This window comes from Centruroides vittatus, unplaced genomic scaffold (genome assembly GCF_030686945.1).
Source record: "Centruroides vittatus isolate TY-2023 unplaced genomic scaffold, ASM3068694v2 contig_1159, whole genome shotgun sequence".
In the NCBI taxonomy this organism is placed as follows: domain Eukaryota; kingdom Metazoa; phylum Arthropoda; class Arachnida; order Scorpiones; family Buthidae; genus Centruroides; species Centruroides vittatus.
The window spans coordinates 1,122,896-1,138,475 of NW_027120745.1; the positions used below are offsets into that span (position 1 = coordinate 1,122,896).

At 35.1% G+C, this 15,580-nt stretch overlaps 2 protein-coding genes across 2 annotated transcripts; both read left to right on the forward strand.

The window, feature by feature from the left end:
* Positions 1-2,851: 2,851 nt before the first annotated feature.
* LOC136980114 (nuclear pore complex protein Nup153-like) lies at positions 2,852-6,196 on the forward strand. The gene has a single exon (XM_067276155.1). It carries the CDS (start codon positions 2,852-2,854, stop codon positions 6,194-6,196), a length of 3,345 nt encoding a protein of 1,114 aa, XP_067132256.1.
* Positions 6,197-13,059: 6,863 nt separating this feature from the next.
* On the forward strand, positions 13,060-15,580 carry LOC136979951 (disintegrin and metalloproteinase domain-containing protein 10-like). The gene is made up of 4 exons (XM_067275984.1): positions 13,060-13,692; positions 13,903-14,567; positions 14,639-15,200; positions 15,261-15,580. The coding sequence occupies exons 1-4, from the start codon at positions 13,109-13,111 to the stop codon at positions 15,460-15,462; spliced, it is 2,013 nt and encodes a 670-aa protein (XP_067132085.1). The 5' UTR covers positions 13,060-13,108; the 3' UTR covers positions 15,463-15,580.

The window sequence follows — 15,580 nt, forward strand, 5'->3', positions numbered from 1 at the left end:
TGTCCGATTTGCAGAGCCCCAGTATTTCGCATAAAACGAAGAGGAAACAAAATATACATAATTAAGTCTAGCATGCGGAATCACCATGCAATGTGTAACCGATGTAAGAAAGCAATTATTTTAGCGGAATTTCGTAAGCATGCAGAAAAATGCAAAAAAAAAAGAAAATCAACTGTTGAAAATTTGTTAAATAATAAATAAATATCAAGCAATGGGATCGGTTATTGTATATGTTAAAAACAATAATCTCTAAAAAATTGTAAAATTTCTTAAAAATAAACGAGTTTCAAAAATTAACTCTTTTTTATCCGATTTCGAAAGAGCTAAGAACTGAGATGGACACCGTGAAAATTAATAAATATTCCTTACTTTATTATTCATTATCCATACGTTATTATTCAAATTATCCAAATGCATTTCACAAAAATTTTTGTGAAATGCATTTGGATAATTTGAATAATAACGTATGGATAATGAATAATAAAGTAAGGAATATTTATTAATTTTCACGGTGTCCATCTCAGTTCTTAGCTCTTTCGAAATCGGATAAAAAAGAGTTAATTTTTGAAACTCGTTTATTTTTAAGAAATTTTACAATTTTTTAGAGAATATTGTTTTTTAAATAGAAAATCAACTGTTGAAAAAAAAATTATAAAATGTGTTTTGTGCAAAAAGATAATTTCTGAAAATAAATTACTAAAACGGTTAGGAAGAAAGAGGGGCAGGAATTCCTTTATTTGCGCAGAATGTTGGACGAAAAATCTGTTCCAAAGATAATTTCGTAAATTAATAAAAGTTTGAATGAAAATTCTACATCAGCAATTTTTTGAATTTTACATCAATAAAATTTGATTAATGTTAATTATGGATAATTTGGTTTATTTACAACAAAATGAACGAGGGTTTATACGTTTATTAAGATTCGTAATAACTTTTTGTTTTAACAAGAATTTCGCGGAAAACACGAAATAATTTGTCAATTCGGATGAAAACACAATGGCGCGCGGATTTATTCGGTTGGCAAATGAAGAGAAACTCGCCAGTTTAGAAGTCCCAAAAAATTTATCTTTTTTCTTATAATCTTATGGTATTTTATTCTAAATTAGGTTAATAATTGGATCTATGGAATAAGGCGAAGCAACGTACTGTACATTGACGACATCTGCATCGTCTGGAAGACGAAACCGGACATGACAAATTCGTGCGTTGCATGAATGACAACCCGTACGGTCTTCCGATCGAGTTAGAGCAAATGAGCGACAAAGCGGCTCATTGTTTGGACATTAATATTACCTTTAACGGTGGGGGTTACGACACTAATGTATACCGGAAACCGAACGCTATCCCGATATACATCCCGGCCGACTCCAACGATCGATATAGCTACAAACTGGCAGCCTTTAGAGCACTTACTAGAAGAGCCCACACACGCTGTAATATGGAGAGGGACAAGCGGAAGGAGATAGGGAGAATAGCGGAAATAGCCGAAAACCGTGGCTATAACGAGAAGCTTACACTTAGAATAGCGGACGAACAGGAACGCAACCCCGTAAACCGGTTTGATGGGACAAACGGCATTTCCGTTGGGAATACGCATATACAGTACGAATTTTAATCAAGTACTTAAAATAATTGATCAAAAGTACGAAAGAAGCAAAGATATAAGAACGAGTAACATAGTCCACCCCCTTTAGAAGTATTATATTATTTTTTGACAATTTTAAATATATTATAATAAATATTTTCTTCGAATTATTAGTGTAAAAATAAAATTTTCATTTTTTTTAATCAAAAACTTATTTAAAAATTAAACAATTATTAGAGTCGAGGGTAAGGTTCACCCGTCGAATGAGGGGTGGCGACCCCCAAAGTGTAGACCCCCTGTGGGAACAAAAAAATGTCTAACGAACCATACCCCGTGCGCGACCCTTCACGAGATATAAGCGCCCGAAAATGACCACACGGGTCACGCGACTACCGTGTTGACATAATTCGAGGTTCGAACGATGGGGTCGGCGAAAATTTAAAGGAAAAATACCCCTACGCGCGACCCTTTACGAGATATAGCCCCGTAAAGAGTCGCCTACGTCGTTTCCAGCGATCGCGATCGCGAGTCGCGCCGCTCTCTCCGCTAAGCCTATCGCCTGTTCCGGGCAGTCCCGGCCATATAATCTAAATTCTTTTTTGTCGAATCGTCTGCAGTCGGAGTAAGTTCTTTCGCATACCCCGCGCTCCTCGACCTCGAGGCCTACAGGCCCTCAGCCGCCGACACGATCGATATCGCTCGCGGTCGGCTGGTACTACGCACCGCTTTCGCGGCTTGTCCGACAAACCTAACTTAACCTACCCTCCGGGGCTGATTGTGGCGCGTAGAAGGCCGAAAAAAACAGATTGTACGCTCACCTTCGAAACCGTCTCCTCTGGCTTCTCCCGCCACCCCCTCATTCGGAGGGTAAATCTTACCCATTAATTTATAAAAAAAATAATTTAAAATATATCTCAAGAAGAAAATTTTTAAATTTCATTATGTTTTAATTTAATATTTGAAAATATATATTTATAACCGATGAAATTATTAGAAAGTATGCTTAAAATTGAACACACAAAATATTTTATAATATATATTTTATTATGTAATAATAATAATAATAAAATTATATAATTATTGTTGGTTTTTTGGCGAAGACTAAAACTGTGAATTAAAATTGCGTATCGGTAAGGAATTCACTCTCGAAACGGTTTATTTGTTAATAATTTAATATTATATTGTTACAAAACAATCGTTTTAGTCGTTTAGAAAAATAAGATTTGTTTTCATCGAAGAAAAAGAGAGAAAAGAAGAAAAAACAAAATGTCGACTAGACTCAAAAGGCATACGGCACACAAGGCTAAACCTTATGATCGACTTAAGACATTTTTTCAGAAAATAGCGTCAACGCTGCGAGATATGTTTGTGCAGTCATGGATATTACGTGACTCGTTAGTTTCTTCGCATCGGGAAAGAAAAGATCGGTCTCGTGAATATGGGTTGCGGATTAATGAAAAAGCTTTAGAACAGATAAAGAAAGAAGAATTTAAAAACAAAGGAGTGAAAAGGCACATATCTGTCGAGGCCGAGTCTCTTACTCGTGGAACAGATTCAAATTTTAATCGGAGTGAACTGCATTCGTGGTGTAAGAAAAAAATTGTGCGCCCAAATAAGAGAGCCAGACCACAGCCAACATTTACTGGTAGAAAACCATCATTTAACTTATCGAGTTTTGGAGCTCCATCATTGGGTGAAGTATCTCATTCGGGACGAAACTGTCGTCATTCCCCATTTTATGAGGGTAAAACAACATTTGGCGGAGCATCTGCTAGGAACAGATCACGTATATTATCTTCGATATCGTGTCCTGACACAAACGCCTCAAATACTAAATTGAAAGTGAATGATGCTTCGTCAAAAAACGATTTTGACTACACGAATACAATGGCTAAACGAATTTTATTATGTTTAGAAAAGATGTCCACTCCTTTAGCGGATGCGAAAAAGATTCCAACGGAAACCGTTGTTGAATCACATTTGAGGCGAAAAATGAATTCTTCGTGCAACAATTTTGCAATTAACAAACCAAAATCTCAGCTACCATTACGTAAGCCTCCGACCTGTGGTATAATCATTCCTTCATCGCCTATGATCCGCAAAAATTTTGATTCTAGAATATTGTCAGATCGGGTATCAAATAAGATAATCTTAAATCCTGTCACTATATCGTCTGATATAAGTATAACTTCGTCGGCAAGCGTGCCAATCGAGACCACGGGAAAGATTAGAGCGAGGACAAATACAGCCCTTCGTTGTTCGAAGAAAGCAAATACGAATGAGGTTGTAGAAGAGAATAATGAGATTCGGTTTAAAGTTTCATCGTCCATTCGACATAATGCTCCTTCTCCACCTCGGCTTTCTAATTTGAAGGAAATGTGCTTCGCTTTCAGTTCACCAGTCATTAAAGAAAATGATTCTTTGAGTAACTCCTCTCGAAATGAAAAATCAAAACAGGACGATTCGTCTAATGAAAAAGTTGCTTGTACCGAGGAACAGGTTTCATCCGCTTCGAAAGAACCAGATACTTCTGCGGAACAGAAACAAATTAAACCTGTTGGTTTTGGTGACGAGTTCAAACCTGCTCCCGGAAGTTGGGAATGTTCCGCCCACTTTGTAAGGAATTCGAAAGACGACACGAAATGTATCTCCCGTGAGACCCCAAAAACTAATGTCTCAGTTTCTACACAAGAAAAGACTGGATTTTCAGATAAAAAATTAGAATCTAATATCACTTCGAAGACGATTGATAAATCTTCTAAACAAGAAGAAAAAGCTGAGAACGAGAACTCATTTTCTATACCTTTTACTAAAGCCACTACTAGTTCTTGGCAAGAATTTGGAGATAAGTTTAAACCATCATCGGGAAGTTGGTCATGCCCCGTCTGTACGATCTTTAATGAAGAGACAGATTCAAAATGTTTGGCGTGTGGAACGCCGAACCCCCGTCAGAAATCACCCGTTGCAGAGCAGGCGCCAGCGACTAAATTTGACACTAAATTTAAATCGACATCCGACTCTTGGGACTGCGACGTCTGTTTTGCTCAGAATCCTAGCGGCGCATTAACATGTTTTGCTTGCGAAACTTTGAGATGTATTACATCTAAACCTTCGGATTCAACACAGCTGTTCTCTGGATTTAAATTTGGAAGCAACAAAAAACAGAATTCTTCCCTTTCTATGGAAAATACGCCATTCGACAACAACAATTCGGGATTTAAATTTGGAACGACTCCTTCCAGTGGCCTTAGCACTAGTAAGCAGTCGCGGGAATTCACCTTTGGAAGTGAGGCAATCGATTCAAAACCAGTCGAAAGTTTTAAATTGAAATCTTCAAATTTTTCCACGTCATCCGGTGTCTTTACGTTTGGTGGAAAATTCCTTCGGGTCAATAACGAATGCAATAATTTAACAAATGGAAAAATAAAATTTGGAGTCGGAAGTTCGGAGAGTCCACAGACCACTAGCTTTGGTAGCGAGTCTTTTCCGGCTTTCGAACCACCCAAGTCGGTGCCACAACTGTTTGGAAATCAGTCGAATACTGCGAAGAGCGAAGCAACCAGTTACGCCTCGTCGAAGAGTACAGTTTCTCGGTCGTCTCCGACTACTCCAGCAGTCGGTTCAGTCGCTCCAGTTGTATCCGCCGCTCCCGTCGGTACTCCGGCTCCGAGCACCGCCACTACTACGGTATCCATTTTCAGTTTTGGAAAAACTCAACCGGTCGTTTCGGTCACTGCGGCATCACCTCCAAAAGTAAATGCGGAAGATCCAAATGCTTCGGCAAATTCAAACACCGGTTGTTCGTTTAGTTTCGGCAACAATTCGTCGACCACAACTTTTGGACACAATAACAGCCAGCCAAAACAGGGATTTGGCTTTCGGGCCCTACCGGCAGTTCGGTTCAATTTCCCAAAATCCGAACAACCCTCTGGCAACGTCTTTCGATTCGGCACGCTTCGGGAACAAAAACCCGCAGATACTGCAAAACCGAATTTCGCTTTCGGTGCTAGTCGAGAACAAAAACCGCCCGGAGACGACCGGGCGGCCAAGCGGTCATTGGCATTCGGTTTCCACCCGGCCAGGCCGAGCGGAAGCCGTTCACCGCACCCGAGGGAAACGATCGGGAGAAATCCAAACCGAGCTTCGACTTTGCCCCTTCGCAGAACTTCTTTGGCACGCCGTCCACGTCGGCACCCAGTTTCAACTTTACCGCAAACGTGGCCTGGCCGGGAACCCCGTTTTCTCTCACGGCCAGTGCCAGCGGAACCGCCCAGCCTACCCGCAGGATCGAGAGGGCCGTCGGAAGATCTAACCCGGGTCCGGGACGAAGAGACAACCGAGAGAACGCTGGCGGCGGGATGTACATTTTTTTCCGTAGAAGGGAGGCGGCAGAAAAAATTTGGAAAGAAGCGATGGCGGGAAAAGTCTAAACGCGAGACGGTCTTTCACAAAACTAATTGGAAACAAACTTCTAAGCATAAATTAGGCCTGCGTGACTTGCGGCAAACTATAAGACGAATATCTCATAGTAATAAAACATCTTACGAAACTGGAAAAAAGGAGGATGGAAAAAGAAGAACCGGATATAATTATTTATTATTAACTTACTGAACTTATTAATACAAATTTAATAATTAACTTATTAAACTCGACATTATTAAAAATTTAGCTCCGTTTTTGAATTTAAATTTCGTGTAATGCATCCATACACCCACATAACAAATAATTCGATTTTGTCGCCTAAGTAAGCGCCTCCGCTCTCTATCTGATGTGTTTTCCTCCCACACACAAGTGTACACGTCTCGGATAATTTTCAATGGCTTAATCGCGTTTTCGCCATAAGGCTGGACGTTTATAATTTTCCGAATCTATTCCGTTATTTATCCTAAATAATTATGATTACATTATTATAATATTTAACAAGTTTATTGTCCCGCATAACCTTTAATATCTGGTTAACGTTTAAAGTGTGTATTTTATCGATTTTAATACAAAATATTCGATTTATATATTGAAAATTTATGACTCAGGCTACGAGTCAGCTCATTAATAACTAAAGATGAGTTCTTTTTTTAATGTCGATCCAAATATTTTTTTATTGCGTGTAAAAATCTCTTTTTTTTTTAAATAAAAATTACAGTAGAGTCGTTAATCCGAATTCCGGTAATCCGAACGATTTTCAGTCGGACTGTGTCGTGCAGAATCGAACGTTTTGATACTAGATTTACTTCTAAAGTATAATTTTCATGTTTTTATATTTTTCAATATATTTATTTTGTTTGTACAAAATAAAGAAATAATTTTTAACGATAGAATAGCCTCGATTATTATTATAAAAATTTTCGTTGGGCTTAAAATCGACGAAAATTCAACACGAAGCGACACGCAACGGAGAAAAATTTGAACATCGGACAGGTTAATATATTTTTTCGTACATAATTGGTTATCCGAACAAATCACTAATCCGAACAACGAACAACCCCAGTCCCTAATTGATTCGGATTAACGACTCTCTACTGTAAATAGAAAAATTAGTTTGGTAAAACATTAATTTAATGAAGAAATTTCACGTCTCTTCAACTGTTAATATTTTGTTTTAAATTAATTTCGTTTTTCTTATTTTTTCAAAGATAAACTTTTTAACCGTAAAATATGACCGATTTTACTGTAATTGAAGAAATAGTTAATTATATTTTTTTATAATTATTGATTTATGCTTTCAACATTTCTTTTTCCCCCTGTCGATGTATGTACACTGCGTGTACACTTACATTTTATAGGAATTTGATAAATCACGATATATCTTTAAAAAAAATGAAAAATGATATCTGTTAAATGGACTATTCAGACCTCTAGTAGGCTTCGAAATACGCTTTATTATGAATTAGATAAAGATAAAACAGTAAATTACGTTATTTAAAATACGTGACAGAAATTTTCGTTCCTACAGAACGCGGGAAGAGAACGAGATCACGTTAGATCACACGAGATCACACATTCGACGTGGTGCGCCTCCTGCCTGTAATTATGCGCTGACATCGTACGAATTTCTGCGGCAACGATTCCTTTACAATAAATTTAAAAATTAATTATGAAATTAATATTAATTTAAATAATATTTTAAATTTTTTCTTTAGAGCGAAATCAAAAATATTTTACTTTAATTTCTGTTCGTTTTAATTAATGTTTAAATTGTTTGAATTTTTGTTCAATAATGTTTAGAGGGGGGAAATTCCATCCGTATCGAAAGAAATTACTACGAAATAAATTTTTAAAAAATAAATAAAAATAAAAAATATAAAATTAGATTTAACACATTAGCCCAATTATTTCATATAAATTTAGAAAAATAATAACTAAAAAAATTAATTAAATTAACGAATTATAAAATCTAATTTTAACGACTTAAGTGTCTTTTGATGTTAGATCTGTAATTAATTGATTCGTCTAACGACTTACGGTTAACTTAAACTCTGGACGAGTCCATTTTCGAATTGCCCCCCTTAACAATCAAATTGCTCCTCTGTAGGGCGTGGGTCCCACGTTGGGAAACACTGCTGTAAGATATTAATTAAAACATTTTAAATAATATATAACTAGAAAAATGATATTGCAGTTATTGTCTTATGATTGATTTCTTCGTATGAATAGCAACATTCTTACATTTAAAGTACAATTACATCACACGTGGTAGATTGACACAGCGATATTTTTTATTTTACTTTTTTTTCCGTTCGAAGGTACTCTCTGGGCTTAAAGTTAGTCTTCAGTTTAAAATGCTATCGAGGAAAAATGTTTCTATTATTTATAAAAGGAATAAAACATATTTTTTAAAACGAGAATTTATGTACAATATGGCACAAAATAGATATCAACGAATAGTGTACATAAATCAACATTTAAAGACTTCCAAAAAATAGTTCAATGATACATACGTGCCATTTCTAAAACCCTTTTTCGACGATGAAAATTTAGAATATTTCGTATCTAATGCGTATGAAAGACGACCAGTTATTATTTTTTAAATCGCGGTACAGTTGTACCTCGTACTTCGAATTTAATTCATTCCTGGAATTTAGGAATGAATTAAATTCCAAGTCCGAACTTTACCGATTTCGGTAAACTTAAAACAGAAAATAAACATAATTTAAGGTAAAAATAACGCAATTAAATTTCCCAATAATAAGTTAAAACACGAAAATAGGAAATAAAATACGTAAATACTGTATAATAAAATGAACGGTATGCGAACAATAAATGCAATTTTCACTTCGGCATCTTAACATTGATGTGTGATCGGGAGTCGCGGCAGTGACTCCCAGCCAAGTAAAAAGTCACCGACTGTATACAATAACCAGAGTTTCCGATTTTGGTGATCGATTTGTTTGCCTCCAAACACCTGAAGTAATACCGAATATCTCGTTCGAACGACAATTGTTTTCTTAGGTAGTTGCAAAATTTCAAGATTTTCTATAAAGCGGTTGCCGAAATATTGCCAAAAAAGCTGCATCATCCGGCACTGCAGACGCTCGCAGATAGAATACTACCGGGTCTAGAAAGCTGAAGTTTTAAACTTAAGCTTTTCTCGTTATCAGTGAGGTTCTCGCGAAACTTCCGAATCGACAAGTCAAACTTCACGGGAGAATAGAGCTAATTCAGTTTTACGGCTTAATTTTATGCTTATAAGGGACCGTCCATAAACTACGTAAATTATTTTCGGGTGGATGGGGGTCAAGGAGTTCTTACTCGAGTAGGGGGTAAAAGATCTCGTCTTACGTAATATTCTTATTTTTATTTTTGATCTCATTGAGTGGAGAAATTTTGAATTTGGCAGTTTCTATTAAGAACTCTCGTTGTACTAACGCCATCTCGTGTGACGTGATAGAATAATAACGCTAGCATACTCACGCTCTACACATTTTTTATCGTGGGAGAAAGGCCATGTAATGGTTTCTCTCACTTATTTATATTAGAATAAGTGCACCACTCCTATGGGTTTATAACACTAAGAATATATAAAATTAGTATTTGGCTTTTAGTGAAAACTAAAATGTAAAACTAGAAATTATCATCTGGATAATAGTTCTTTTTATTTACGCTATTCTCGGAGTTTCGTTTTTCGGCGACGTCCGAGGAAATACGTTTGACGGAATGTTTAATTTCAATAACGTTCTTTCGGCAATTTTCATTCTCTTTTACTTGTTGACGGCTTCCGGTTAGGCCGATATTTTGGAAAATCTTACCCTCAGACCTCCGGAATGCGATAGATATTTTAATAATTTGCCATACGGTAATTGCGGAATATATATTTTGGCCATTATATATGTCTCGAGTTACATCCTGATATGTAATATAATTCTGATGAACATGTTTGTCGCCGTCATATTGGACTATTACGAAGACACGAAGAATCCGAAAGAAGTGATATCCGACACGGATTTGGACGATTTTTATAGAAAATGGGCGCATTTCGATCCCAAAGCCACTCGTTGGATTCCGTTGGAGTCGTTACCCGAATTTCTAGATTCCATAATCCAGCCCGTCTCCTCTGGAAACGGACGAAGCTTTTGACCCTCCCGTCCACCGAGGAAATAAAATACATTGCGTTCATTTATTGACGGAATTGATGAAACACAAAGCCAGGGAAGACGGCAGAAACGAAGAAGCCGAATGGATAATCGACCATATTTTCGAGAAATTAAACAGTAAATTTACAAAAACGTTTAAAACTCTGAACAAATTTCCCATTATCGACAAAATGAGTATTGTTAACGGTAAACGGAGAGACGAAGCGGCTATAAGTACAGAGGAATGAAATCATTTTCGGAAAGAGAAGCGGACATTTTTCTCAAATACCTGTTTGGTTCAAAACCGGATTTTACCCTTTAGTAACACGGAATTTATTTAATTGTTGAAAAATAAAAACACATTATTTTTTAAATTTCGTTGTCTCGTTGATATTCTAGGATAGTGAACCGACATCATTTTAATCGAATTATAGATATATTTATAGGATTATTGTTTTTCTGGTATTGGCATTGTTTATCTACAAGCAGTTAATTATCGTGTTACGGATAATGATGATAATTTCAAATGTTTCCGAGATTAAAAAACAAAAAATTCCATTTTAAATCGGACTCCATCGTTTTAATTAGTTTATTTTTGAGTAAATTTTGCTAGTTATAGATCATCTGGGTCGGGATAAAGGCGGTCGTGTATCGTATCTCGAGTGAGGTCGGACGTAATGACGATTTTCCTGGATATTAGCATTTACAATTTTTTATAAAACCAATTCCTACCCTCAAAATTAAATTTCTTGCCACTTATTGCCCGAGGAAGCCCGGGTTACGGGTGTGAGGTTTACACTTTCTTGTCCGAAATTTAAAAAAAAATTCCCACGTTAGATTTTGATGATTTTGGTGCATAAATGCTCGAGAAAACTCCGCCATGTGCACAAATCACATTTTGTAAAATATAATTAATTCTGAGAAAAGATATATTAAAAAAAAACAAAAGTGTCACCTCTTTGACGCTTAATAACAAAAATGTATTTTGACATTTTTGGGTGCTATGTTTTGCAACATAAAGACAGACAGTTGCTTGAATTTTCGTCGAGTTCTAAAAAAAGGAACTAGATTACGTTCTTAAGACGAACCCGAATTTATCCAAGACTTTTCCCGCTTAAATGCCAACTGGTTTTATTCTATTACTTATTTTATAGTTTACATTACTTTGTTTATTTACTTTACTTTAGTTTAATTTAATTTCTTTATCGCACTATTCTTTTTTATGTGTACTTTTCGTCATAATTTTTCTTTTCTCAACAATAAATCACTTTTAATCTTTCACACGTGGCACGTACTTCTTAAACTGCTCGCCGGGTTAATTACATCGATAAGCATCGTCTCAAGTTTCTCGATTAACCTATCCAGTAACAGTTAAAAGTATAAATAGTTTTTAATAAAATACGATTACAGATGGCTCCACTAAATGTGTCCGGGAAAGTTAATCAACTCCGTGCTGAATTTTTCTCTAATTATTTTTACGTTTATCAATTCCAAGTTTCTATTATCCGATAGGGATATTAAATACTTTTTAAAACTTGGGATGAAATTTTTATACACATAACCAATTACTGTAAAAATAAACAATAACAATAAAAATGACAGAAAATTCGAAATAAATCGTTGGTAATAAATGGCGGCATTTAAATATCTCAATATCTATATATTTGACCGGTTATTAAAATAATTTATTGTATGACAGCAGTTCTTACCAATCGATAGTATACGGCATCTACGAGATGTCAACGTTTCTTTAGACTTTGTAACAGTTTATACGAGAGTTAAAAGAAGATGCATTAGTAACGGGTGGTGCGCAGGGAATAGAAAGAGCTGTTTGCGAAGCACCGTTAAGCGGGGAATGTAAGGTAACATTTTTAAAATACAGTATTTTAAAACGTATAGACTCATTAAGTTTTCTGTAATGTGGCAAAGATCGTGACTTTGATACTAAATATGTAACTATAACGAGTATCATTTTTTACTACCATTATCATTTTTTAAAATATAAAACAATATACAGTAGAGCGTCGATAAGTGGAACGTCGGTAAGTGGAATGGCCGGAAAGTGGAACGATTTTCAGTCGGACTGTGTCGTGCTGAATCGAATGTTTTTGATACTAAATTTACTTCTAAAGTATAATTTTCATGTTTTTTATATTTTTTAATATATTTATTTTGTTTGTACAAAATGCAGAAATATTCTTTATTATAAAAATTTTCGTTAGGCTTAAAATCGACGAAAATTCAACACGAAGCGACACGCAACGGAGAAAAATTCAACAGGAAGCGATACGCAACGGAGAAAAATTTGAACATCGGACAGGTTAATGTATTTTTTCGTACAAAGTCGGAAACTGGAACAAATCATTAACTGGAAGGACCCCAGTCCCCAATTGGTTCCACTTATCGACGCTCTACTGTATTTCAAAATAACGTTTATATGTGTGTTTAAAATCTTATAAACACTGTTGTTTGAGATTGTACAAAAAAATAGGTATTGATAAAAAATGACTGAGAATAATCTACGTCTATAACAGCCAAAAAGCAATGGTCAGATTTCAGGGAGAGGATACCAAATGGGTTCAGATTAAAATAGGAATAAGACAGAGATGTGGTTTGTCTCCCAACACTTTTTAACATCTACAGTTACAGAAGCGTTCGAAAATTTAGACGAAGGTGTGAAAATTAATGGACATCTTATCGTGGTATGCTGACATGGTTCTGCTATGTAACACCGAAGAAGGGTTAAAATATAAAAGTTTTCAGTTATTCCAAATTGTATTTGAAAACAAAAACGTTTTCAATTATGCCGTATATTACAGAGGAAAAATTATTTACCGAAAATTTATAAATATTTACAATTCCATAGATGAATTCAAATTTTTATAATTTAAGTTCTGTTCGAAATATCGAACGATGATTAAATGAGTCGAACAAATTCACTTAGAACAGTTTAAAGATGAACTCTTTCAGACTTTTCGATCTAATTTGGTTTGTTATTTGTTATAAAATACAAAATTTAGAGTCGAAGTTGCCCGTGGCCATTAACATCACTTCTTTTGATTACGTGAAATTTGACAATTCGACAACAAGACAATTATACTTTACAGCTTTCGGGAAAATTTTTAAATTCAAGTTGAAACACGAATCGTCTCGATTATTCTTGACTGCAAAAGTGTTTTTGTACGCAGACAATAACGTCAAAAAGTTCTATTTGCAAAATTTCTTTTCAGACGGACAAATAATTTTCAAGGGTCAGCTTGAAGGAAGGGATGATACAAAAGTAACAGGATATTATTTACAAAAAGTATTCATCGGAAAGATATTTATCAACAATACAATTTACTATCTAGAACAGGCCAATCGTCATTTTCCTCAAACAGATGCCAAACTTGGTATAATGTATGATCTTAGTCATATCAATGAACGGATGGATAGCCAACCGTCTTGCGAACGATTTACGAAAGAAAATGTAAAACATTTTAATAATTTTCATTTACCAGAGCATAACTACAATAATTTGCAGAGGAAAGCTTTTCAGAGGTAAGATTTCAAAAATATATTATTTTAAGGACTAAAATATAAAGACTGCGTGAGTTATATACAACAATTCCGCATACAACTATAGTTGTACAGCGGAAAGTAGTTTTAATAGTAATTGTAAATGTCTTCTTTCATAAAATATTAAATATGGAAATGCAAATATCTTAATTTTAAAAAAATACGAGAATTAATAATAATTATTTTTTCTAGCTCTAGCAAAATATGTTCCTTAGACGTATTGGTTGACCACACCTACTATCGATACATGGAATATAATACAAAAGCGGTGCTACTAGAAATTTTACATCTTATAAGTATCGCCAATTCGATATTCAAGGAATCAGACGTTGATGGAACTGGAAAATCGGGAGTTATAGAATTCTTAATCAACCGAATAACGATATTCGAAAATGAAATTCAAATAGCGTATCCATATTCTGATGAGAGCAGTTACAGTCCAGGATTTGTAGAGAAGTTAAAAAAATATCAAAATCCTTACTGTCTGTTGATATATTTCACTCACAAGAATCTCAAGAGAAAAGATCTTTGCAGTAATCGTAAACTCGGAAGAATATGCTCTAATTCTGATTCAAAAAGTAAAAAACACAGCGTCATATTTATTACGAATTTCATCAAAGGAATGGAAATTCCACGACACAGAATAGCATTAACATTTTTACATTATCTCGGACACGCATTCGGAAGCCAAAACGATCCTGCAAATGATTCGGTATGTAGTCCAGCAAGCTTCCATAAAGATGATGGCAATTACATCATGGAACCGCACTATACAAGCAGATCAAAACTTGGTATTAACAATTGGAAGTTTTCAAAGTGTAGTTTAAAATCAATGAATAAATTTATTAAAAACAGAGGTAAGTTTATATAAGAACTAATTTTTTAATCATATTATTTATTAAACAATAACTAATCTAAAAAAAAACAGATTCTTGTCTGAAAAAGGTATTTAATTCTTCGTGTGAAAACGGCATCGTCGAAGAAGGTGAAAGCTGCGACTGTAATCCCTCTGAGAGAAAATGTGGAAAAACAAGTCTTTGCTGTTACAATAAGCAGTACGCCATGCACTGTACACTTCGATTGGGAGCGCATTGCACATTTGGAACAGATGAATGCTGTAATTATGACTGTTTAATAACTAGTATGAAAGTGAATAGAACTTGCTTCAGCAATAAGCCCTGTTGGAATGTTACCAGTTTTTGTGAAGGATCTTCTCCTTTCTGTCCCGAAAAAATGCAATCCGATGGTACATCGTGTTTAAATAACACAGGGATTTGTATAAAAGGAAAGTGCGATACCGAGATTTGCAAAATAAAAAGTCTACGATCTTGTCAATGTTCTACTCGTCACACCGAGTGTTATGTCTGTTGCAAAAATAAATCGAGTGACTGTCTACCAGCAACATCATTCGACATCTTCACTTTGACTTTGGAAGCTTACGTCAAAAACGAGGGTACTCCGTGCGACAACGATTACGGATTATGTACAAGGTAAATATATTTATACTTTGCAATTAAGAATCTGTAATAACTATTATTTTTGTTTTGTAGTAACGGAACTTGCAAAAGAAAAAGTATCTATAAAGAACATACAATAGCGGAGTATGTGTATGTGTTACCTTTCATTGGGGTCATAGTGATTGCAATTGGATGTTTTGTAGCACAGCGAGAGAAACGACCAAGTATTATAGATATCAGTAGAAAACACACGAGAAAGAAAAACACGAGAAACTTAAAAACCATACAAAAGTAATATTACTTAACTGTTTATATGATGTGCTATTGTAACTTCAGATTATAGCGTTTAACCTTTTAAGGTCGTGTAATGTAATATTTTTCGAAAGTAATTTTGAATATGTTGATTTACTTTT